Below are 25,504 nucleotides of genomic sequence, written 5' to 3' on the forward strand. Positions count from 1 at the left end.
GAGTCTGCATGAATAAAAAAAGCATCTTTCCCATATATTTTAAAAGTATCATTATGTGACTGTCTAGTCAATGGTCTCTCATAGGTCAGTCGTGTATAGGAAGAGAAACTGTGTGGAATGTGTAATCACCCTCCTCCACCCTGCAAATCCATGCACACACTCTCACATTGTTTACTGTGTCTCCAGAGAGTTCAGGCCAAAAATGCTGGGGCTGACATTCTCCGTCTGACTGTGCTTCTACTTAAAACACCACGCTGGATAGTTACACAATCAACAAGTTATGGGGTAAGTTACATAAAACTGTGCATTTGTGCGCATGTGTGTAATTTGAAGCGCTGATGTGAGGAAACTCTTTCTGGATATGGACAGTAAAACAAACTTCCTTATTCTGATGAGATTAGTCGGATGTGGCACTTCTATAATGCGATGCTAGAATAGATATCTTTGCTTTACTTTAGTAGTTGCCTGATAAACTATTCACTTGATTGTATTAAAAATGTTATAAATAAGAGAACTCAGTATTATTGACTTTAAGCATTCAGGTAAATAAATCCTAAAAGCTTGATTCTGTTCATCTGGACATAATGGGAGAAACGTTTCGTCACTCATCCAAGTGATTTCTTAAGTCTCCACTGACTGCAGGTTTCCCCAACCTTATAAACAGTACATTTGCACAATGACTGAAACCAGCCCACTGAATGAACAATGGGCTGAACAGAGAACAGAATCAACCTTTTGGGTATTACTGACTTTAAACTCAATTTCCGCGCAGTGTTATTTTTTTTCACATTAAAACCATAATAAATTAAAATTGATCTAATATTTTTCTTAAAATTGTGCATTTACTAAGTTTATGAATTTGATATGTTTTCTATGTTCTATTGTGTATAAAATATGGATTTACGAGATCTGTAAAACTGTTTTATTTTTTTTACATTATTCACACAGTGTCCAAACTTTTCTGGAACTGGGTTTCTATACTGAAATGAAATACAGCTCATTAACAGTGCTGGAAAAACCACAAGGTGTCACTTTTGAATATTGTGCTTATTAGTGACATATTAAAGTCTCACTGCACTAGAACTGCCCTGGTAGTTGAAAAGGTCAGTCCTTGCAAAAATATAAAAACAACTTTCTATGTATATAACATGAAATAAACAATGTGCTGACATGGTAAATAAACATCACAGAGGCAAAAGCGTGATGATTTTTTAGAAATTGATCTATTTTTTTCTTTATGTTATTTGCATCTCTGCCCTGGAAACACTGCATTAGTGTTTAGTGAGGCCCTGAGTAAGTGAATGCAGCATTAGGAAAAATTGATTTTTAGAGCTGCTCATGTGTTTTTCAACTCTCACCTTCAGAACAAAGTACAGTGAATTTGGAGGACCCTCTAAAGCTGATTTGTGTAAATAAATCACACTGAGATTTCTTCATGGTGTGAGATTTCTTTGTGTTTAAGTTCGCACTTTGTTCACGGTTCACGGTTCAGTATGAGGTGGGACACCACAGTCAGTCCCAGTGCTGTTTATCAGTTTGTGTTTGCCCTCTGTTTACTTGTAGCAGGAGAGTTGAGTAGAAAATATGGAGTCGATATACAATCTTCTCGGCTTGGAGTGGATAGATGGCAGTAGTATTTTAATATTTTTGACTGTTTTTCTACTGTTGACAGATTTTCTGAAGAACAGAGTGCCAAAAAACTTTCCTCCTGGACCCTGGGCTCTACCTTTCATTGGTGACCTTCATCGTATCCAATCTAGCAGACTCCACCTGCAGTTAACAGAGGTATGAGTCCTACCTAAATAAAAATGAAAGTTGTTGTATTATAATAAATCTTAAAAAACAGACAGAATTGTTATTTAGCTTGCATGAGGCTTGAAGTAATTGTATCATGTTTAAAGCTTTATTTAGCAAACTTTTACTGCCTTGTGAAAACCCTACAGAATAATGGAATCGCTAACTTGACTTAGAAAAATTAATCGAGTATCATTCATAAATCAAATGGACACCAACATATCGTGCATTAGAACTGAAACAGAATTATTCCAGTAATTGTACATTTATGTCAATGGGCATTAATCTTTAATAGTTGTATAGTTTCTTTCTATGAGGTTTGGACTGTTGTTTTAACAAAAAAACATTAAATATATAATTTTCTTGCTTGGAAATTGTTATTTATTTTTTATCCTATTATTTATTTATTTATTTTTACCAAAATTTTAATGAGAAGTGAAATGATTGTGAAATTATTTGTATTTGTATTGCATTTGGCTTCCTCATGTGCCCAGGAGGGTAAAGTCAAAGGTTCAATAAACCTAAGAAGTTCAATGAACCCTTCACTGAACTGGCATTTATTCCAGACTATTTTAGCTATTTACATAACTATAAGAACTTGTTTTAATGCCAAAGCTGTTCAGCAGAGTTCCCCACTCTGCTGAATGCAGAATAAGAATATTTTATTATTCCCAGAAGAAATTACTTGTGCCCTACTAACTAACTAACAGCAGTGCTGACATTTAGTAAAAAAATAACTATTTCTTATATAAATTGCAAAATATGAATATGTATAATATATATAAATAGCCTCCTCAGAATGTATCTTGTTCCAAAAACAGCAATATGCCGTCTGTGTTCAGTTTGCAGAGAAATATGGAAATATTTTCAGTCTTCGACTCTTTGGTGGTAGGATTGTGGTCGTTCATGGCTACAAACTCGTGAAAGAAGCCCTGGTTCACCAAGGAGAAGACTTCATGGATCGCCCAATTATGCCATTGTTTGAATCAATTATAGGGAATAAAGGTAGTTTTCGATAAAAGTGGTTGCATTTTTCCCTCTAAAGTTCCAAAAACTTGATTGAACTGATCACATCAGATCTAATTTATTCTTTTTTATTTCCAAAAGGTCTTGTGATGTCAAATGGTTATCCCTGGAAGCAACAGAGGAGATTTGCTCTTCACACATTCAGAAACTTTGGTCTGGGGAAGAAGACCCTGGAGTCATCCATCCAGCAGGAGTGCCAGTATCTCACAGAGGCTTTCGCAGATCAGCAAGGCACAAAGAAAAAATACAATACAGTGACATATTATTTATGTTTAGTATGTTTTTATGAAATTTAAATATAATTCACCATAGCTTACCATATGAGATGTTTGTAAGGTTCACAGTACTGAAGCAAGTGGCCTAAAAAGTTTCCTTAATAATTGTCCCAGTTTTCTTTACCTGTGGCTCATCACCTGATTTATGTTTTAACAAGGGGTTCTAATCAGAGGCCAAACGGCAAACGGCACTTACTCTGTTTCTCCACTTGTTGACATGCATTATATCCCGTTCATTTGATTTTAGCTTTATTAATATAGCACCAATTCTTTCTTCAGATTCACAATTATTTGCTAAAATGTTCTGAAACACTCATGACATTTCCCTGATGCTTTACACCAATGTTATTTGATACCCCTGGGTAAGAGTTGGAGGTGCATTTTGCAATATTTAAACCACTTGCAAATTTCAAATGTTATGTCCTATTTGTTCCCAACTATGTATTTGAATTTTAATTTAATTTAATTATTATTTTTTTTTTAATTTTATGGATGTTTTTCTCCTCATTTTACAGGCAAACCATTTAATGCTAAAAACCTAATTAACAATGCAGTCTCAAACATCATCTGCTGTTTGACGTTCGGCAATCGATTTGAGTACACTGACAAGCAGTACCAGTATATTCTCCAGACGTTCAATGACATTATTCGATTACAGGGAAATTTGACAGTACGGGTGAGTGCATGTTACTCACACACTCATGTACTTCTAGTTCCAGTCTCAAACTTGGATGTAAATGTGTGTCAAGCAATTTGCATATCTATCTGCTGTAATGTCCCCTTGGTGGTTTTTCACCACTGTGCATTACAAGTGAAATACACTCCAGAAAGGATTATTTACTGAATGTGGATCTACAATACAGCAGTATCAGATTTACCCATCGCCTGTAAAAGCCAATCAGAACCAATTAATCCATTCATTTTCTAATGCTTCCTGGTTAGATACAGTAAGGGCAACAGTTTAAGCAGAGCTGCTTGTTGCTATTATAAAACCAATCACACCATTATGACGAGTGTAAATCCTAATGAATGAAGCCTTAGCTTGACACTCCTGACTTCTAGCCTTAAATTAATTCACACTTCCAAACAAAAAGCTCAACAAGACTTTTTAATAAACTTCATTGAGCCTTTTTTACTTTGACACCAAGCTATTTACAAATATTGTGGCAGTGATATGTTTCACACTGAAATGTTCGAACCATTTTAAAAATGAAGAGAGACAGACAGGTCAAAAAGCTGTGTGACTTCACTCTCAACCAGAGGGCCCTTTTGTTTTCTTTGTTTTGTTTTATTTTCTTGGTGCATGCCCAACTTATGGCCTGTATAGAGATGCCATCCAATAATAAATGCACTTAATATGAAAACAAACAAACAAACAAACAATGACCTACCTAATTACCAATACATCAACTAAATAATTATCTCACCTTTAAGTTACAAAAAATGCATAACTAATTTGCACATTAATATTAAACATTGCTCAAACTAATGGGTTATAAAATCTGCCCAATTTAAAAATATTAACTGATTACATTTATCATACAAAACACTGAATACAAAATAAAGCAAATCCATTAACTATTTTTAAAAAAGCATTTTGGCTCTTACAAAGAGATTAGACCACAAGTCCAATAACCAAATGCCGCTCGGGTTCATACTGGGAGGGCCTTTCTTGCAATGATACAGCTGCAGGTTTCACAGCTAAAATTCATGAACACACAGTAATAATGACCTTTATTATTGCTTATTTTGATACAGCCAGACAGTCAGATAATCTGTTTAATGTCTTCCTGCTCTGCAGATGTATAATACAATACCCTGGCTGATGAAGTGGCTGCCTGGATCACACCAGAAGATATTTATCTTGACAAAGAAAATAGCTGAATTTGTAGAAACTAGGATCAAAGAACACCAGGAAAACCTTGACCCTTCATCACCAAGAGACTACATTGACTCCTTTCTCATAGAAATGGGAGAGGTCAGTGTTTTAATATGTATCTTGATTTGTTCTTATGAAAAAAATTTATTCCCCTCTTGCCTCTGCAAGCGGTCTTTCCTTCAAGCTCAGGTCCTCTACCAGAGACCTGGGAGCTCGAGGGTTCTGCGCAGTATCTTAGCTGTCCCTAGGACTGCACTCTTCTGGACAGAGGGATCTGCTGGAGGCACTCGCCTAGCTTGGGAGTCACCGCACCTAGTGCTCCAGTTACCACTGGGACCACTGTTACTTTCACCCTCCACAACTTCTTCGGCTCTTCTCTGAGCCCTTTGTACTTCTCCAGCTTCTCGTGTTCCTTCTTTGAGATGTTACTGTCATTCGGTATTGGTATGTCTGTCACTCTGTCTTCTGCTACGTCTTGGTTAACTAACCACTACTATGTGTGGTTAGTTAACCATCACCATTATGTCTGTATCTTGAAATCTCACAGGTTTTTAGATCTGTCATTCTTGACCACCCTAGGGGGTGGTCTGTCCTCAATGTCTGCAATGTTGCCTTCTGGTAGTGTGATCCCCTCCATTCTGACAACCTTCCCTCTCTTTGTTATCATCTGACTACATTTCTCCAGTCTGAATGACATTCCAATGTTGTTGCTGTATATCCTGGTGGTGTGGATCAGTGAATCGATGTCTCGTTCACTTTTGGCATACAGCTTGATGTCGTCCATCCACAGGAGGTCGTTGACAATTGCTCCATTCCGTAGTCTGCATATCCGTAGTCAGTCTTGTCAGTGATCTCACTGAGAAGATTCTGGTCTATGCAGAACAACAGTGGGGATAGTGCATTTCCTTGGTAGATCCCGTTGGCCTCTAGTGTTGTTTGCCACATCCCCATTGAGTTCCTGATGAAGGCTCTTAGGGTCCTGTTGATCTTGCACTGTTACCTTCACTCAAATTGATCTTAAGTGAAGGTAACAGTGGTCCCCGTGGTAATTGATGCACTCGGCGCAGTGACCCCAGAGCAAAGCAAGTGGCTCCAGCAGATACCAGGAACAACATCCAAGATCTCTGCACCTTCATGGGGACGAGAGGGGAATTTAAAAAAGTTTATTCTTTACTTTACAAAACGTTTTGATAAGATGGTTTGTATTTATATTGTGTACATATTCAAAGATAACAATTATCTCTTGTATCATTGATAGAAGGAAGATAAAGATTCTGGGTTTTACGTCGAAAATTTGAAGGCTTGCGCAATGGACCTGTTTGGCGCTGGAACTGAAACCACAACTACTACTTTACACTGGGGGCTTTTATATATGATCCACTACCCTGACATACAAGGTGTGTGCATAAGTAATATTTATCAGGGATACATATTTTTTGAGCTTAGTCAACTGTGCAACACACTTGTTTTCCTGTTTTCCGTGTGTGCAGAGAAAGTCCAGGCTGAGATAGATGCTGTGGTTGGTTCATCCAGACAGCCGTCTACAAGTGACAGAGAAAACATGCCGTTCACTGATGCAGTTATTCATGAAATCCAGAGAAGTGGAAATATTGCCCCACTTAACGTACTTCATGTGGCAAACAAGAACACAACTCTGGATAAGTACTCAATCCCAAAGGTACACAATCAACCAGTAACAAATGTGTGTAGTTAAAAAGAAAAACTCAGAGATACTCAGAGGTGTCAAAGGGACATAATTTCTTTACTTAAGTAGTAGCAGAAAGATCATTTTAACAATTTGCAGTTTTCTGTTGCCTACATGGTACAGCATGACTTGCCTTCATGCTTAAACAGTAAGTGAGAACAGTCAAAGGTTACAGTGGGGTTCAGCAGGTGGGGGAACCCTAATATCTGTGTGGTGGCTGAGCATAGGAAAAATAATCACAACTCACAGTAATTTCTAATGTGCGCTCCAGGGGTTTTTTAGCGTACATGATGTGATCAGCTGACCTGCTCTTCTCTGTAGATTTACACAATTACACAACAAGATGTCAGCAGATGTTTTTTTTCAGTTATCCTGGCAGATGTCTATCCCCCTACACTTTATACTAGGCAGTATACAGCTGCTATAAAGTGTAAATTCAGTGAATTAATCGAAGCATGATCATCTAAAATGCAAAGTCGCTGCTACACTTGATGTAACCTAAATCTGACCAGGAGCACCACAGCTACTGTGCACCAGTCCAACACAGTGCTTTACTGTGAATTCACCCCAGTAATGCAAACTAACCTGTTTATCCTGGACAAAACTACCCAGTATTTCCATGCAACATTTGAATAGCACAAAGTTAAAATAGGTTAGTTTGTTTTGGAGGGCATTTTACAACAATGAAAATACATAATTTATCAAAACACATCATACACAGTTCCAACATGATTAAAATAATGACATTGCATGTAAGCTTTAAATTTTCAGTTTAAGCATCACTGTGCAGTCTTCATCTTTAAATCTAACCTCTCTTCTTCCTCTCCTGTCCTGTCTGTCTTCCTAAATCTTTATTCATCTCTGAGTGAAGTTAGCTCTCATTCTCTTCTCTCCCTTTGAAATCCAGCAACTGGACCTTTAGCTAGGAACGCACTGTGCGACAAACTGCACACAAACAGTTTGTGTGTTTTCTGATGTTTGCTGAGCTAATAGAAACTGTCTGTGAAGGTTCTCAGTCATCCAGTTCATTGTAGTCTAAGGAGCTTGGAAAGAAAAGTTTTTTCTCATCCGAGGTGAAACATCTTCAAGGAAACTTAAAGAAGTCCGGACGCTTTTCTTTTCAGGCTCCTTAGACTGATAGAAACATTGATTTTTAAATTGCATGCCACTTAAAAAGCACTCGCTTCATGCATCCTCCTTCTCTGTAGAGCTAGCTAGATGCTGAAGTACTGCCAACACAACATATGGACACCTGCCTTGTTAAAGTTCCGGCCAACTTTAACCCCTGAGTATAAACGTTATAAATGATAACACTGAACGTAAAGTAATGAGCACTTTTTGAACACGTAAGGAGTAGAAAGTACAGATATTTGTTTAAAAATATAGGGAGTAAAGTAAAAAGTTGTCCGAAAAATAAATATTCAAATACAGATACCTGAAAACTGTATCAGGTGACCCTGAATCCTCCCTAAGGCTACGTTCACACTGCAGGCGAAAGTGCATCAAATCCGATTTTTTTGACCCTATGCGACCCATATCCGATCATGGTATGACAGTGTGAACGGCACAAATCCAATATTTTCAAATCCGATCTGGGTCACTTCCCCGTATGTGGTACTGAATCCGATACATATCCGATGTTTTAGAAAGCGACTGCTGTTTGAACGGTCATGTCGCATTAAATCCGTCTTTTACGTCACTGACACGAGACAGACGCCGATTATCAGCGCCGGAGAAGACATCGCGAACGCTTTCTGGCCATCCAGTGTAGATGTCAGTGAAACTGTTGGGAAGACAACGTTGGAGAAACGTGAACATTTTATTTGTACTGTATAATCTGCAGATTCTGACAGAAATCTGCAACTATCCTTTGAAGCACCGCTCCTCTAAAACAGCAATAAGGATAATTATTAGGTTATATACATTATTATGTAAATAACAAAATAACTTAAAGCAAAAATTGTGAAACGTAAAGTCCGAAGTCTTTATATTAAGGGCCATCAGTCAAACAATATTGTTTGCTCTGGGTCTAAACAGAGCGCGTTGTGTGTGAATTCTTCTTTTGCGCATGCGGGCCGCTTTGAGCGTTCACACTGGAGAGCGTTTGCTGTCGCATTTTATTTGTAGTGTGAACAAGCAGACAAAAAAATCGGATTTGATCAAAAAATCGGAATTGAGTATTAAGACCTGCAGTGTGAACGTAGCCTTAGTTATGCTGCAATAGATGTAGGCTGCCGGGGATTCCCATGATGCAATGAGTTTTTCCTTTCCAGTCACCTTTCTCACTCACTATCTGTTAATAGACCTCTCTGCATTGAATCATACTTGTTATTAATCTCTGTCTCTCTCCCACAGCATATCTTTATCCTGTTTTCCTTCTCTCACCCCAACCGGTCGCAGCAGATGGCCCCGCCCCTCCCTGAGCCTGGTTCTGCCGGAGGTTTCTTCCTGTTAAAAGGGAGTTTTTCCTTCCCACTGTCGCCAAAGTGCTTGCTCATAGGGGGTCATATGATTGTTGGGTTTTTCTATGTATCTATTATTGTACGATCTACTGTACAATATAAAGTGCCTTGAGGCGACTGCTGTTGATATTTGGCGCTATATAAATAAAATTTAATTGAAATGAATTGAAAATTCTAGTTACAGTAACAAAGTTATTTTGTTACTTCCCACCTCTGGAAACACCCCGATACGGGATCATAAATAATGAATAAAGAACAGTTACAACTCAAATACTCAGATTCTCAAATACCAAGTGTTGATGCTAAAGAACTGTAGCCAATGGGGAAGTTCAAATCCTGCAATTTGAACAAATGGTATTTTTCAGGGCACCAAGATCTTGGCTCCATTGCACTCTGTTCTACATGATGAGTCTATGTGGGAAACTCCACATTCCTTCAACCCTCAACACTTTCTGGACCAGGATGGAAAATTTAGGAAGAGGGAGGCCTTCCTTCCCTTTTCTGCAGGTTTGTCATTAGTTGCAATCCTTTAAAACTCTGGTAAATGCTGTTTTAGGCAGAAGTTAAAAAAAAAAATGCTACATGTTGCTGCTTATGGTCAGCTTTTTGCATATGTAACATTTTATTTTGATTATTTATAGCATAATCATATTTACACTAAGAGGAGCATTTTCTAATCAGATGGATCTTTAACCACATTTCTCTTCTCTTTGTATTAAATTGATTTACAGTGTCATTCTTTACAGTTCTCAAGCTGTACCTCTCATCCAAACATGATGATACAGAGCTCTCTGAGAATAATCATTTAGGAAATCATTCTAAAGTGCCACACTGAAGGTTTTAACGTTTTTAAAACTAAGTTCTAAAAATGACACGGCAATCACAACTGCATCTTAAAACCTTTCACCAAATTAAATATAAAGTCAACACAGTGATAAAGTGGTGAAGCAGACACAGATTAACAGGTAGTCTGCTGCTTGTTACTGCACTGTAGTCTGTTAATGTATACAGACAGTCAAATAAATGGCACATACTGTACAACATTGAGGAAGGACAAGTTGCATTAAATTATGAGCTTTTAAATGTTCTGACTTGTCCTTTATTTGTTGATCTAAATTAATAAATAACTGTAATAAGCTGTCATTAGTGTTGAAACCCTGTAAATTATGTATTTAAAACTTGTTGTCTTGTGTATTCTCAGGTAAGCGTGTGTGTCTTGGGGAGCAGCTGGCCAGGATGGAGTTATTCCTGTTTTTCACCTCCCTGCTGCAGAGGTTTTCATTGTCTGCACCTGCTGGAGAGAAACCCAGTCTGGACTTCATTTTGGGAGCCACACTCAGTCCCAAACCTTATCGTCTGTGTGCTGTGCCACGCTAGAGCACGAGTTATCCTCAACTGAGCATGTCTGTTTCTCTGCTCTCTCAATGACTGTCTTCTGCTATTGTTTTTGATGCAATGCATAAAGAATATCTGCTTTACTGTTCTCTCTGTCTATCTCTAGCGCTCTAGTGTAAGTAATATATATATTAAATAGAATTTGAACGTATTTTAATTTTGCATGATTTTTCTGAATAAATACAGACTCACAAATAAAATAATCCTGATGCAATAAAATCCACAATTACAACCTCTCAAGGGAATCACCAAAAACGTCGTACTTATGATAATTTCTCTACACATTGGATTTGTTGAACCTGTAAATAATTTATCTAGATATTATTACACATATAAAAAACTTTTTTTAAATGATCACTGACCAAAAGAATGAAAATCTGAAAATAATAGCAGAAAACCAGCAAATCTTCACACAAGTCCATCTTTGAGATGATGGACTTTTGAAATTTTCTCCTTTTATCTATATAATTTTTTAAGTAGCTCTCCGTGAGAGAAGTTAAACAGGTGAGATGCCCTCCTCACCTGTATAACTACTGGTCAGTGCACCTTATTGTCCTTCCTTGTCTATGGAGATTCAGTACAGCATCTTGTAACTATCTTTTTACTGATACTTTGTTTATGCTTTCGTTGTTGAATTTCACGTGTAAAGGAAATTTCAATCTCAATAAAATACTTCATAAAAATACCCATTTGCTATTAGACAAGGATACTTTTTTTTAATGAACTGCCTTTGCATTCAGTTATGTGAAAAAGAAACATTTCACAGGGCACTGCAGTACTGTAAAAAACAAAAACTGTCTTTAGCAACAATAACTTTAAATATTTTCTTTCTGTATGACTTGTCTCTCACATAATTGTGGAGAAATGTTGGCCCACTTTTTATAACTCTTTTTCATCTTCCACCCCAGACAGTAAGCAGACAGAAGCAAATCATCATGTCCCACTAGCTACAAGTGCTATGTTGATAATAGAATAGAATAGAATAGAATAGAATAGAATAGAATAGATCTATGTACAATGAGACTGAAAGAAACTCCTGCCCAGTGGAAACATGTAAAAAAAAAAAAGAAAAGTAAAAGTGCACAGTTCTCCGGTGCTAAGTGCATATTCAAGAATAAATATGGATTTTATATATACAGTGTGGGTTATTGCACATGTTACATATTGCACAGTGATTAGGATTAGGACTGGATTCAACTTTATTGTCATTACACAGCTATGAATACAGGGTAACGAAATACAGTTTGCTTCTAATAAGAAGTGCAAGAGTAGTAAGTGCAATAAGAGCAGATTACATACAGATAAGTTAAGCAAATATACAGATGTAGAGAGCAAATATACACATGTACTACAGGCAAATGTACGGATATACTGATATATACAGGTAAGGGTACTATAAAGGGTGGAATGGTTATGAACAGATTATGTACGGAGAGACGAAGTATACAGATGAACTACAGACAAATGTACAGATGTACTGTGTACACATATGTACAGATATACAGATGATCTGTGTAGCATACAGATGTTCTATATTGCTATACAGACGGGCAGATATACAGATGTACTATGAACAAATATACAGATTAGATAAATATATACAGATGTGCTACATATGTACCGCTGTAAGGTAAACAGATTTACAGAGTCCTATGAGTATATCCACAGCAGTGGGAGTGTAGCGCTGTGAGCAGACTATAATAGCTAACAGTGTACGCACTATACCAGAGAGCATACTTTGTCAGTGTCCTAAACTATAGCATTAACCAATATGAGCATATGGTGAATGTTACAAATGAATGCGAGTCATGGTCATGGTCCCTGAGAGGGATAAGGGGTTATGGATGGAGAATGAGTGTGGATGGAAAGGTTCAGCAGGGAACTGAGTTCAGTAGGGTGACAGCTGTGGGGAAGTAGCTGTTCCTAAACCTGCTGGTTTTAGTCTGTAGGGTCCTGTAGAGTCTTCCGGAGGGGAGGAGCTGGAAGAGTTTATTGGCAGGATGAGAGGAGTCCCTGAGAATGAAGCGTGCTCGGCGTAGACATCTCTTCTTGTGGACATCCTCAATGGCAGGAACATGAGGGAACGAGGAACAGGTGGCAACACAGCTGGAACTAATTGGCCAAGACAAGGAAGTAAAGCAGAATAGAATAACATGAGACAAGACCTTCAAAGTAAAACAAGAAATCCACAGACTAAACCTAGAGGCACAATGCTAACACGGAACAGTGGGAACACAGAACCAAAACCTAAGAACTAACAAAGACACATCAAGAAATCAAAGATTAATAATACCAAAAAGGAAAAGACTGGGTCGCCGACCCAAGACCATGACAAAAGAAATAACTGGGAACAACCATATTACAATCCTCTGTAATGGACACTGAATTTGTACGACCTTCTAAATCTAATTAATGCAAATAAATCACACTGAGGTTTCTTTACACTGAGAGATTTATTTGTGTTAAAGTTTGCACTTTGCTCACGGTTCAGTATGAGGTGGGAGTGCAGCGCTATCAGTGATTCAGGTTACAAGTTAACCTGTGACCTGTTCTCAGGATATATCTAGTCAGAGATAGATCATTAGTCATTAGTTATTCTGTGTATATGTTCCTATTAAGTGGATTTAAGTTTTACGTCAAGTTTAAGGCATTTGGAGGATTTATTTAATGGTTCCACAATATGACTTACCCGATTACAGACAGGCTGTTGTCACAGAAGAGCAAACATGTCCTTATATGTTTAGAGTTGACCATGAAAAGTTGAACCTTGACATGTTGTCTGCTGTTCACTTGTAGCAGGAGAGTTGAGTAGAAAATATGGAGTCGATATACAATCTTCTCGGCTTGGAGTGGATAGATGGCAGGAGTATTTTAATATTTTTGACTGTTTTTCTACTGGTGACAGATTTTCTGAAGAACAGAGTGCCAAAAAACTTTCCTCCTGGACCCTGGGCTCTACCTTTCATTGGTGACCTTCATCGTATCCAGTCTACCAGACTTCACCTGCAGTTGACAGAGGTATGAGTCCTACCGAAATAAAAAACAAAGTTATTGCATTTGAGGTTTCAAAAACCTTGATTCAACCGGACAGATTTCACCTGCAGCTGACTGACTAGTAATAAAACAAGAAAAATAATGTGAAAGGAAACAAACACTTGAAATGAATCACTGGAGTGCAAGGAGCAATAATTTACACTGGAGTAGACAGAGTTGTTATTTAGCTTGCATGAGGCTTGAAGCAACTATATCATGATTAAGGCTTTATTTAGCAAACTTTTACTGGCTTGTGCAAGCCCTACATACAGGGTCAATAATAATAAGTAAATATATAAAATAATTTATAAAATGGAATCGTTAACCTAGAAAAATAAATCCAGTATAATTCATAAATTAAATGGACCCCAATATATCCTGCATTAGAATTGTAATATTTTAGTTTATAGACAGAAAATTAGTTAATGTTTAATATTTTAATCAATTACATTCAGCAATGCACTAATTCCAATTTCTCAAAACTTAATCTTTGAAATATTTGTGTAATGGGTTCTGTGATAGTAATCTGGGTTCTTCTTTTGAAGTTTGGACTGTTTGTTTAACCAAATAAGCTTGTTTACTTGTAAGTGCATGTAAATAATTATTTATTTTTCTTTCTATTCAAATATTTCTAACAAGTGAAATTATCAAGACAAAAAGCGAAATTATTTTTAGTCGCATTCCTATGTGTATATTTGGCTTCCTTTGTATAGAGGTCCTCATGTGCCCATGAGGGTAAAGGGTTCAATCAACCTTCACTGAACTGACAGTTATACCTGACAGTTATAGCTATTTAACTGAATATTCACTTAGTGGCCTCATTGCAGGTGGGCTATCATCTGACATTTAGTGACATTAGTGACATTTTAGTAATTATAAGAACTCATGTTCATGCCGTAGCTGTTCAGGACAATCTGCTATGACTAAATTTTAGCAGTGCTGATATTTAGTAAACAAAAAAACAACAACAACAAGTACTGATTGTAGAAATGATAAATATAAATTGCCTCCTCCGAATGTATCTTGTTCCAAAAGCAACAATATACTGTCTGTGTTCAGTTTGCAGAGAAATATGGAAACATTTTCAGCCTTCGACTCTTTGGTGGTAGGATTGTGGTCGTTCATGGCTACAAACTTGTGAAAGAAGCCCTGGTTCACCAAGGAGAAGACTTCATGGATCGCCCAACTATACCCTTATTTGAATCAATTATAGGGAATAAAGGTAGTGTTTGATAAAAGTGGTTGCATTTTTCCCTCTAAAGATCTAAAGATCAGGTCTAAATTATTTTTTTACTTCCAAAAGGTCTTGTGATGTCAAATGGTTATCCCTGGAAGCAACAGAGGAGATTTGCTCTTCACACATTCAGAAACTTTGGTCTGGGGAAGAAGACCCTGGAGTTATCCATCCAGCAGGAGTGCCAGTATCTCACAGAGGCTTTCGCAGAACACCAAGGCATAAAAAAAAATTACAATATAGTGGCATGTTATTTATGTTTTTCATGTTTTTATAACATTTAAATATAATTTCTCCCTGCATACAATATGGCATTACACAATTCAGAGAACTAAAGACTTTTCTTTACCTGTGGCTCATCACCCAATTTATATTATAATAAGGGGTTCTAATCAGAGGCCAAACAGCAAACGGCACTTACTCTGTTTCTCCACTTTTTGACATGCATTATATCCTGTTCATTTGACTTTAGCTTTATTGATATAGCACCAATTCTTTCTTTAGATTCACAATTATTTGTTATGTTCTGAAACAGTTACTGGGAATATTTCTCTGATCCACCAATGTTTTTTTTTCTAGGCCTCATGAACTGTGTACATTTTGCAATGTTTGAACCACTTGCAATTTTCAAAAATTAGGTCCCATTTGTTCCCAACTGAGCCCTGCCAAGCAGCTGCCCACCCTCATGTGTTTTTTAAAAAAAGAATTAATTCATTTATTATTTTAGTATATTTAAGAGGTGTTTTCCTTTTCATTTTACAGGCAAACCCTTTAATGCTAAGAATCTGATCAATAATGCAGTCTCAAACATCATCTGCTGTTTGGTGTTCGGCAATCGATTTGAGTACACTGACAAGCAGTACCAGTATATTCTCCAGACAATAAATGACATTATTCGATTACAGGGAAGTTTGACAGTACGGGTGAGTGCACTTTACTCACACACTCGTGTACTTCTAGTTCCAGTCTCAAACTTGGATGTAAATGTGTTCCAAATCAATCTGCAGGTCTATCTGCTGTGGTGTCCCCTTCAAAATAAGAGAGCAGCTGAAATTGCATAAGTACTATAAGTACAATGCTTGAGAAAATATACTTGTTGTTTTTCACCACTTTGCATAACAAGTGAAATACACTCCAGAAGGATGATTTACTGAATGTGGATCTTCAACAAAACAATAACAAGTTCATCCATCACCTGTAAGAGCCCATCAGAACCAATTCAACCATTCATTTTCTAATGCTTCCTGGCCTGAGATAGAGGATGCATCAGTTTAAGGAGAGCTGCTTGTTGTGATTATAAAACTAATCACGACATGAGATCAGAGGAGAGATTAGACCAGAAGTCCAATAATAAAATGTAACTCACATTTAGATCTAGATATCCTTTCCTGCAATGATACTGCTGTGCTGTGGAACACATGAAAACACAGTAATAATGATCTCTATGAATGCTGTTGATACAGCCAGGCAATCAGATAATCTGGTTACTGTCTTCCTGCTCTGCAGATGTACAACACATTACCCTGGCTGATGAGGTGGCTGCCTGGATCACACCAGAAAACATTTACCTTGATAAAGAAAATAGCTGAATTTGTAGAAACTAGGATCAAAGAACACCTGGAAAACTTTGACCCTTCATCACCAAGAGACTACATAGACTCCTTTCTCATAGAAATGGGAGAGGTCAGTGTTTTAATGTGCTTGTTTCTTGTTTGTTTTATATGAAAGATGGGTTTATGAGATTTAAAAGTGTGCCATCATTTTCAGAGGGGAGGGGGTGGGTGTGGTGTGGGTGTGGGGGGTGTATTTACACTATGCAAATAATCAAATATCACAATTATCTCTTGATAGAAGGAAGATAAAGATTCTGGGTTTTACCTTGAAAATTTGAAGGCTTGCACAATGGACCTGTTTGGCGCTGGAACTGAAACCACAACTACTACTTTACACTGGGGGCTTTTATATATGATCCACTACCCTGACATACAAAGTGTGTGTATAAGTAATATCTACCAGCGATATATATTTTGTGAGCTTAGTCAACTGTGCAACACACTTGTTTTCCTGTTTTCTATGTGTGCAGAGAAAGTCCAGGCTGAGATAGATGCTGTGGTTGGTTCATCCAGACAGCCGTCTACAAGTGACAGAGAAAACATGCCGTTTACTGATGCAGTTATTCATGAAATCCAGAGAATGGGAAATATCATCCCACTTAATGTTGTCCACATGGCAAACAAGAACACAACTCTGGAAAAGTATTCAATCCCAAAGGTACACAATTCACCAGTAACAAATGTGTGTATTTGCAAAACAAATTAACCTGATAGATGACCATAAATAATGACTAAAGAATAATTCTGAGATACTCAAATCGCAGGCTTGATGCTAAAGAACTGTAGCTAATGGGAAGTTCAAATCCTATAATTTTAACAAATGTTTTTGTTTCAGGGCACCAAGATCTTGGCTCCATTACACTCTGTTCTACACGATGAGTCTATGTGGGAAACTCCACATTCCTTCAACCCTCAACACTTTTTGGACCAGGATGGAAAATTTAGGAAGAGGGAGGCCTTCCTTCCCTTTTCTGCAGGTTAGTTATTAGTTACAATCAGAGGTGGCGAAAGTACAGACTTTCTTTACTTAGGCAGGAGTAAAGAAAATTTATGTTAAAAAATACTTCACTAAAATTTGAGGTACTGAAGCAACAATTTTCTGTCACGTAAATGATAGAGGGTGATTTTGCCGCCACACCTAAACAGTAATCACAACTCACAGTAATTTCTAATGTGAGCCTCAGTAGGTTTTCTCAATTCAATTCAATTCAATTCAATTCAGTTCAATTTTATTTATATAACGCCAAATCACAACAGCAGTCGCCTCAAGGAGCTTTATATTGTGTAGTAGATGTAGTAGAGAAAGGTGACTGGAAAGGAAAAACTCAATGCATCATGGGAATCCCCCGGCAGCTTATGTCTATTGCAGCATAACTAAGGGAGGTTTCAGGGTCACCTGGTCCAGCCCTAACTATATGCTTTACCAAAAAGGAAAGTTTTAAGCCTAATCTTAAAAGTAGAGATAGTGTCTGTCTCCCAAATCCAAACTGGAAGCTGGTTCCACAGAAGAGGGGCCTGAAAACTGAAGGCCAAGTAGGCCTGCAGTGCGTGAGCGAAGTGCTCTTATAGGGTGATATGGTACTACAAGGTCATTGAGATAAGATGGGGCCTAATTATTTAAGACCTAGTCTGTGAGGAGCAGGATTTTGAATTCAATTCTGGATTTAACAGGAAGCCAGTGAAGGGAAGGCAATACAGGAGAAATATGCTCTCTCTTTCTAGTCCCTGTCAGTACTCTTGCTGCAGCATTTTGGATTAACTGAAGGCTTTTCAGGGAGTTTTTAGGACATCCTGATAATAAAGAATTACAGTAGTCCAGCCTGGAAGTAATAAATGCATGAACTAGTTTTTCAGCATCACTCTGAGACAGGATATTTCTAAATTTAGAGATGTTGTGCAAATGGAAGAAAGCAGTCTTACATATTTGTTTAATATGTGCGTTGAAGGACATGTGTTGGTCAAAAATGACTCCAAGGTTCCTCACAGTGTTACTGAAGGCCAAGGTAATGCCATCCAGAGTAAGAATCTGGTTAGATACCATATTTCCAAGATTTTCAGGGCCGAGTACAATAACCTCAGTTTTATCTGAATTAAGAAGCAGAAAGTTAGCGGCCATCCAGGTCTTTATGTCTTTAAGACATTCCTGCAGTTTAACTAATTGGTCTGTGTTACCTGGCTTCATGGACAGATAGAGCTGCGTGTCATCTGCATAGCAGTGAAAATTTATGCTATGTTTTCTAATGATACTGCCTAGGGGAAGCATGTATAATGTAAATAGAATTGGTCCTAGCACTGAACCCTGTGGAACACCATAACTGACCTTAGTGTGTGAAGAGGACTCTCCATTTACTTGAACAAATTGGAATGTATTAGATAGATATGATACAAACCAATGCAGTGCAGTACCTGTAATACCTACAGCATATTCTAATCGCTCTAATAGAATATTATGGTTAACAGTATCAAACGCAGCACTAAGGTCTAGAAGGACAAGCACAGAGATGAGTCCACTGTCGGAGGCCATAAGAAGATCATTTGTAACCTTCACTAAAGCTGTTTCTGTGCTGTGATGAGCTCTGAAACCTGACTGAAACTCTTCAAATAAGCCATTCCTCTGCAGATGATCTGTTAGCTGTTTGACAACTACTCTTTCAAGGATTTTTGATATGAAAGGAAGGTTAGAGATTGGCCTATAATTAGCTAAGACAGCTGGGTCTAGGGATGGCTTTTTAAGTAAAGGTTTAACTACAGCCACCTTGAAGGCCTGTGGTACATAGCCGATTATTAGAGATAGGTTGATCATATTTAAAATTGAAGCATGAATTAATGGCAGGACTTCTTTGAGCAGTTTTGTAGGAATGGGGTCTAAAAGACACGTTGATGGTTTGGAGGAAGTAATTATTGAAATTAACTCAGAAAGATCAATTGGAGAAAAAGAGTCTAAATGAATATCAATGGTACTAAAGGTAGCTGTAGATAATGTTACATCTGTGGGACTATTATTGGTAATTTTTTCTCTAACGATAAGAATTTTATTTGTGAAGAAGTTCATGAAGTCATTACTAGTTAACGTTAAAGGGATTGTTGGCTCAGTAGAGCTCTGACTTTTTGTCAGCCTGGCTACAGTGCTGAAGAGAAACCTGGGGTTGTTCTTATTTTCTTCAATCAGTGACGAATAGTAAGATGTTCTGGCTTCGCGGAGGGCTTTCGTATAAAGCAACAAACTCTTTCTCCAGGCTAAATGATGATCCTCTAAATTTGTGACACGCCATTTCCTCTCCAGCTGACACCGCGGAGTCAGGTACTTCTGATTTGAGGCCTTAGTTTTCACCCGAGGTACAGTATCCAGAGTCGTACGTAGTGAGGAGGTAAAATTATTAACAAGATAATCGACCTCTGTTGGAGTAGCGTTCAGGTAGCTGCTCTGCTCTGAGTTGGTACAGGGCATTGAAGATGATAACAGTGGGTGGATTATATTCTTAAACTTAGTTACAGCACTTTCAGAAAGACATCTACTGTGATAAAGTCTACTCTCCACTGCTGTGTAATCAATTATTGTAAATGTAAATGTTATCAGGAAATGATCAGACAGGAGAGGGTTTTCAGGAAACACTGTTAAATGTTCAGTTTCTATGCCATATGTTAAAACAAGATCTAGAGTGTGATTAAAGTTGTGTCCTTGGGCAAGACACTTTACCCTACCGCCTACTGGTGTTGGCCAGAGGGGCCGATGGCGCGTTATGGCAGCCTCGCCTCTGTCAGTCTGCCCCAGGGCAGCTGTGGCTACAACCGTAGCTGCCTCCACCAGTGTATGAATGTGAGAGTGAATGAATAATGGCATTGTAAAGTGCTTTGGGTGCCTTGAAAAGCGCTATATAAATCCAATACATTATTATTATTATTATAAAGTGGTGGGTGGGTTCTTTTACACTTTGAGAAAAGCCAATTGAGTCTAATAACAGATTAAATGCCATGTTGAGGCTGTCATTTTTAGCATCTACATGGATGTTAAAATCACCCACAATAATTATTTTATCTGAGCTGAACACTAAATCAGATAAAAAGTCTGAGAAATCAGACAGAAACTCAGTGTAAGGCCCAGGTGGACGATAGATGATAACAAGTAAGACTGGTTTCTGAGTTTTACAGCTGGGGTGGACAAGGCTAAGCATCAGGCTTTCAAATGAATTAAAAGTCTGTCTTGGTCTTTCATTGATTAATAGACTGGTGTGAAAAATTGCTGCCACACCGCCCCCTCGGCCTGTGCTTCGAGATTTCTGGTAGTTAGAATGACTCGGGGGTGTTGATTCATTTAAACTAACATAATCATCCTGCTGCAACCAGGTTTCTGTAAGTCGATTTGTTGATCAATTATTAAGTCATGTACTAACAGAGACTTGGAGGAGAGAGACCTAATATTTAATAATCCACATTTCACTGTTTTACTCTTTGGTTCAGATGTGGATACTGTATTGTTCTTTCTTTGGTTTTTAGTTTGTTTTTTTGGGAGCTGACAGTCTCAATGGAAATGGGGGCAGTGTAACAGGAGGAGAGAAGCTGCAGAGAGGCGTGCAAGACTAAAACTCTGCTTCCTGGTCCCAACTCTGGATAGTCATATTTTGGGGGGTTTAATGATCAGTTTAAAGATCAGGTTTCCTCCAGAAGGTTTGCCAATTATCTATGAAGCCCACATCGTTTTTTGGACACCACTCAGACAGCCAGCAATTTAAGGAGAACATGCGGCTAAACATGTCACTCCTGGTCTGATTGGGGAGGGGACCAGAGAAAACTACAGAGTCCGACATTGTTTTGGCAAAGTTACACACCGATTCAATATTGATTTTAGTGACCTCCGATTGGCGCAACCGGGTGTCATTACTGCCGACGTGAATTATGATTTTACTGAATTTACGTTTACCCTTAGCCAGCAGTTTTAAATTTCCCTCAATGTCGCCTGCTCTGGCCCCTGGAAGACAATTGACTATGGTTGCCGGTGTCTCTAGCTTCACATGTCTGAGAACAGAATCACCAATTACCAGATAAGCAGATAAGCTACTCAGAAACACCACTGTGTTTGAGCAGGAACAGGAAGTGATACTGTACTGCAGAGAGAGCGAACACCAAGTTACAGCGCCACCAAGAGTCAGGAGTCAGCCTGTGCACTAACCCTTAGTGCACAGGCTGTGATCAGCTGACCTGCTGCTCTTTGTGGATGTACACAAGTGAATTTAACAAGATGTCAGCAGTTTCCCGAGCTATCTTGGCTGATGCCTATCAGCTACACAGACACTATACTCTTTATACTATCTTTATACTAGACCTATACAGTCGGCATGAAGGGGGAATTCAGTGAATGAATCTAAGCATCATCATCTTAAATGCATCATCTCTGCTGCACTTGATGTAACCTAAATCTGATTAGGAGCACCACAGCTACTGTGCACCAGTCTAACACAGTGCTTTACTGTAATTTCACCACATTAATGCAAACTAACCTGTTTATCCTGCACATAACTACCCAGTATTTTCATCAACATTTGAGTAACATAAAATTAGTATAGCTTAGTTTGTTTTGAAAGACGTTTCACAAAAATGAAAAACCACAATTTATCAAAACACATCATACACAATTCCAATATATGATTAAAATGATGAATGTAAGCTTTGACTCTGCCGTTTATTAACTTTTTAACTAACTGTTTAGTAACAGTTGTTTTATTTAGCTGAAAAGAAGACAGTATTTATACCAAATCCATATTTACACTTATGGGACCATTCTGTAATCAAAGAGCTCTTTAACCATATTTCCCTTCTCTCTCTGTTAATTTGATTTACAGTATTTTTTTTTATAACACCACTCAAAACCAAGTAAAATAACAGCTAGGAAATTGGAAATCAAAGGTGTTTAATACACCGTAGTGTGATTCTCCTTTTTGCATGTGTAACTACAGAAACTTGATTAACTGCAATCATCATGGATGGATTCAACAAAACAAGTAAACAAAAAATACTTTTTATTTCATAAAATAAGTAGTCTGCCAGGAACTGAATTTTGCATTAATTCAACTTGATATTGCAGAGCTCTCTGAGAATAATCATTTAGGAAATTGTTCTAATGAGCCACACTGAAGGTTTCAGCATTTTCAAAACTAAGTTCAGACAAACAACAGGGCAATCACAACTGCATCTTAAAACCTTTAACCAAATTAAATATAAAGTGAAAAAGTGGTGAAGTAGACACAGATTAGCAGGTAGTCTGCTGCACTGTAGTCTGTTAATGTATCGAGAAGGTCAACTCAATAGCGCATACTGTGCAACATTGGGAAAAGACAAGGCGCAAAAAATTGTGTGCTTTTAAATGTTCAGACTTGTGCCCCATTTATTGAGATCTATCACAACATTGCTTTGTCAGTTGGGCATCAGTGTCTCCATTGTACCCTTAGGTTGTTCCAAAGCTTCTCTAATAACTTGGCATCAAAGTGAAATTCATGTTAACTAATTAAAACTTGTTGTCTTGTATTTTCTCAGGTAAGCGTGTGTGTCTTGGGGAGCAGCTGGCCAGGATGGAGTTATTCCTGTTTTTCACCTCCCTGCTGCAGAGGTTTTCATTGTCTGCACCTGCTGGAGAGAAACCCAGTCTGGACTTCATTTTGGGAGCCACACTCAGTCCCAAACCTTATCGTCTGTGTGCTGTGCCACGCTAGAGCACGAGTTATCCTCAACTGAGCATGTCTGTTTCTCTGCTCTCTCAATGACTGTCTTCTGCTATTATTTTTGATGTTCAAGAATGTTATCTCTCTCTCTCTCTAGTGTAAGTGTAATAGAAGCAGAAAACCAACTTTAATAAAGCAACTGACAAATTCTGATTTGATTTGCAAGTGTCTTTACATTTTATGACTTGAGATAACTTATTGTAAATTGATACTATAATAAAACTGAATTAAAACTGACATGACTTTAATTCAACAGAGCCATTTTGTACGGAGTATAGAGCTAAAAGTGTAGAGACACCACTACACTGTCAGAGTATAAAGTACATGCAGCAATGCAAGAAACTTGTAGAAACTTACCACCTAGGACAAGGAGTCAAGAGATGTGTTTAAATAACCCTGTTAATAATGGTATTTCTTCAGGGCACAATGATCATACCTTCACTGTACTCGGTCCTACAGGATGAGATGATGTGGGAAACTCCATACTCCTTCAACTCGCAACACTTTCTGGACCAGGATGATAAATTTAGGAGGAGAGAGGCTTTCATTCCTTTTTCTGCAGGTTAGTCAGTATAATCTGTTCATAATCAGTTAAAAGCTATCTTAGACTGTATGACCAACCATCTTTTATTACATTACTTATATTTTTTATATAATGGATGAGCATGTTAATCGTGCCCTCTGTTCCATAACTGCAGTAATTCTCTCATCAAAGTGAATAATTACTAACCTGTGTGAGTAAATACTGTGTATTGTATTCTCAGGTAAACGTTCGTGTCTTGGGGAACAGCTGGCAAAGATGGAGTTATTCCTGTTTTTCACCTCCCTCCTTCAGAGGTTTTCATTTTCTGCACCCGCTGGAGAACAGCCCAGTCTCGAGTTTAGGTTCTGGGGCACACATTGCCCCAAACCCTTCCGCCTCTGTGCTGTACCAGAGGGACTATCTTTTACACAATTCTGGTAACCACATTTATCCAGAAATGTATAAAGGACATGTGCCAAATTCTTTTATGTATAATATCATCAAAATATTATTTCATTTTAATTTTGTTCTTAACTAATAGGCCTCTTCAAAAAATAATTATATATTATTATATTATGCCTATAGGTATGTTATTATACCTATGTGCCATAAAATGCTTTTGACATTTCAGTGTCTAATAGAATCAACTACATTTTTACAGCTTAGACTTGTGTAAGGACTTATTTGTGTTAATGTTGTTTTTTTTGTCTGAGGTTTCAAAGTATGCTGTATTGGATGGCTTAGAGTATCTTTTACTTTTTATATATTGAGCAACTTTTGATTTTTTCACTAACTTTTTCTAGTAATTCTGAAAAGTAGCATACACAAAGCAACTGTTCTAGCTGTATGTGTGTGTAATATCTATGCCATTGTGTGTGTACAATACAATAGTCCCTAAATAAACAATAATAATGAACAGCCTCTCTCGCACCAGGGGGTGAAGGGTTTAGGTTTTTCCTTTAATTTTTCAGCAGTCTGTATTTTTATCAGCGACTTCTGCAACTTTCGTTGTTTTAAAGTCAACTCCAGTGAAAACATTTCTTGAAAAAGGCAAAACCCTGTGGCTGTTTGGAAACTAAGGGTGCTGGTATTTTACAGAATAAACAAAACAGAACCCCCACCAGCCAGCAAAATTCATACATGGCTTGGAACGTAACAATGAAAAGATCTGTACCAAATTTACTTATTTGATATATTCCACCTCTAAGTTTCAGGATGGCTGCTAGTTTTTGTGTAACAAACATAGAAACCAATGAAGTGTGTATATAAGCTCCTCAGTGGAGGTAAAAAGCCTAATATTATTAGTGGACTCTGGAAAAAGAGGCCCCAACCATGTTTCGTAAGACAGAGGACCTCTTGGGAATTCTGATGTAAAAAAACAAGTCAGGAGCTTGAGCTCTTCCAGCTGGTTACTATGGAGCTGATTGTAAATTGAAGCATGCTGGAAACAACTTCAAAATGTATCACATTTAGCTCCAAACTTCTCAAAGTCTGCTTTTAGATTGCTTTTCAAGTCACAAATATTTGCAGACTTTTTAATGTAAATCTAAATGTTACATAAACATGTTAAGTATATGTGCCAGTTCTAAATATTAATAGTTAAATCTAAATGTTATGGGAAACAAATTTACTCAGTGAAAGTACCAAAATAAAAGCTTCATGAAAACCTCCAGCTCATCAAAGTACAACATAGAAAAGAAATAGCAGCAATCTTAAGGAAAAGAGTTGCAGTATTAGCAACCCAAGCATTCCCATTTGAGTGTTTCAGTACAGTTGGATGATGCAAAAGACTAATGTACACAAATGTTCTAGCAATTTGGGGGGCGCTGGCCAAGAAGTTTGCTCAACTGTC

General features: G+C 37.7%; 3 protein-coding genes and 1 long non-coding RNA gene across 6 annotated transcripts in view; 3 read left to right on the forward strand and 1 right to left on the reverse strand.

Annotated features, from left to right (window-relative positions):
* The first annotated feature begins 1,393 nt into the window (after positions 1-1,393).
* LOC100701799 (cytochrome P450 2J2) lies at positions 1,394-10,941 on the forward strand. Of its 2 annotated transcripts, XM_025903211.1 has the most exons (10): positions 1,394-1,498; positions 1,673-1,785; positions 2,637-2,799; positions 2,902-3,051; positions 3,611-3,771; positions 4,897-5,073; positions 6,233-6,371; positions 6,465-6,652; positions 9,507-9,648; positions 10,343-10,941. In XM_025903211.1, the coding sequence occupies exons 3-10, from the start codon at positions 2,751-2,753 to the stop codon at positions 10,516-10,518; spliced, it is 1,182 nt and encodes a 393-aa protein (XP_025758996.1). In that variant the 5' UTR covers positions 1,394-1,498; positions 1,673-1,785; positions 2,637-2,750; the 3' UTR covers positions 10,519-10,941. The 2 variants fall into 2 exon arrangements, with proteins under 2 accessions (XP_025758996.1, XP_003439935.1); XM_003439887.5 differs by lacking the exon at positions 1,394-1,498 and having other exon boundaries at positions 1,557-1,785.
* LOC100701255 (cytochrome P450 2J2) overlaps positions 1,474-25,504 on the forward strand; it is a 102,494-nt gene continuing 78,463 nt past the window's right edge. Inside the window, exons 1-2 of one of the 2 annotated variants that reach the window (XM_025903209.1) lie at positions 1,474-1,566; positions 13,336-13,554. In XM_025903209.1, the coding sequence (XP_025758994.1) occupies positions 13,354-13,554 (201 nt within the window). In that variant the 5' untranslated portion in view covers positions 1,474-1,566; positions 13,336-13,353. Of the gene's footprint in view, positions 1,567-13,301; positions 13,555-25,504 lie in introns of those variants that run through there. The other variant, XM_025903208.1, reaches the window with a different exon arrangement.
* On the reverse strand, positions 10,491-13,544 carry LOC112843895 (uncharacterized). Its single transcript, XR_003216443.1, has 2 exons — positions 13,226-13,544; positions 10,491-12,648 (listed from the first exon to the last, which is right to left on the reverse strand). It is a non-coding gene; the product is annotated as an uncharacterized LOC112843895 (long non-coding RNA).
* On the forward strand, positions 14,647-24,570 carry LOC112841683 (cytochrome P450 2J2). The gene is made up of 8 exons (XM_025903215.1): positions 14,647-14,791; positions 14,873-15,022; positions 16,310-16,486; positions 16,655-16,793; positions 16,887-17,074; positions 17,252-17,393; positions 22,945-23,691; positions 23,894-24,570. The coding sequence occupies exons 2-7, from the start codon at positions 14,888-14,890 to the stop codon at positions 23,118-23,120; spliced, it is 957 nt and encodes a 318-aa protein (XP_025759000.1). The 5' UTR covers positions 14,647-14,791; positions 14,873-14,887; the 3' UTR covers positions 23,121-23,691; positions 23,894-24,570.

The sequence above is a fragment of the Oreochromis niloticus genome, linkage group LG23, assembly GCF_001858045.2.
Source record: "Oreochromis niloticus isolate F11D_XX linkage group LG23, O_niloticus_UMD_NMBU, whole genome shotgun sequence".
Lineage (NCBI taxonomy): Eukaryota > Metazoa > Chordata > Actinopteri > Cichliformes > Cichlidae > Oreochromis > Oreochromis niloticus.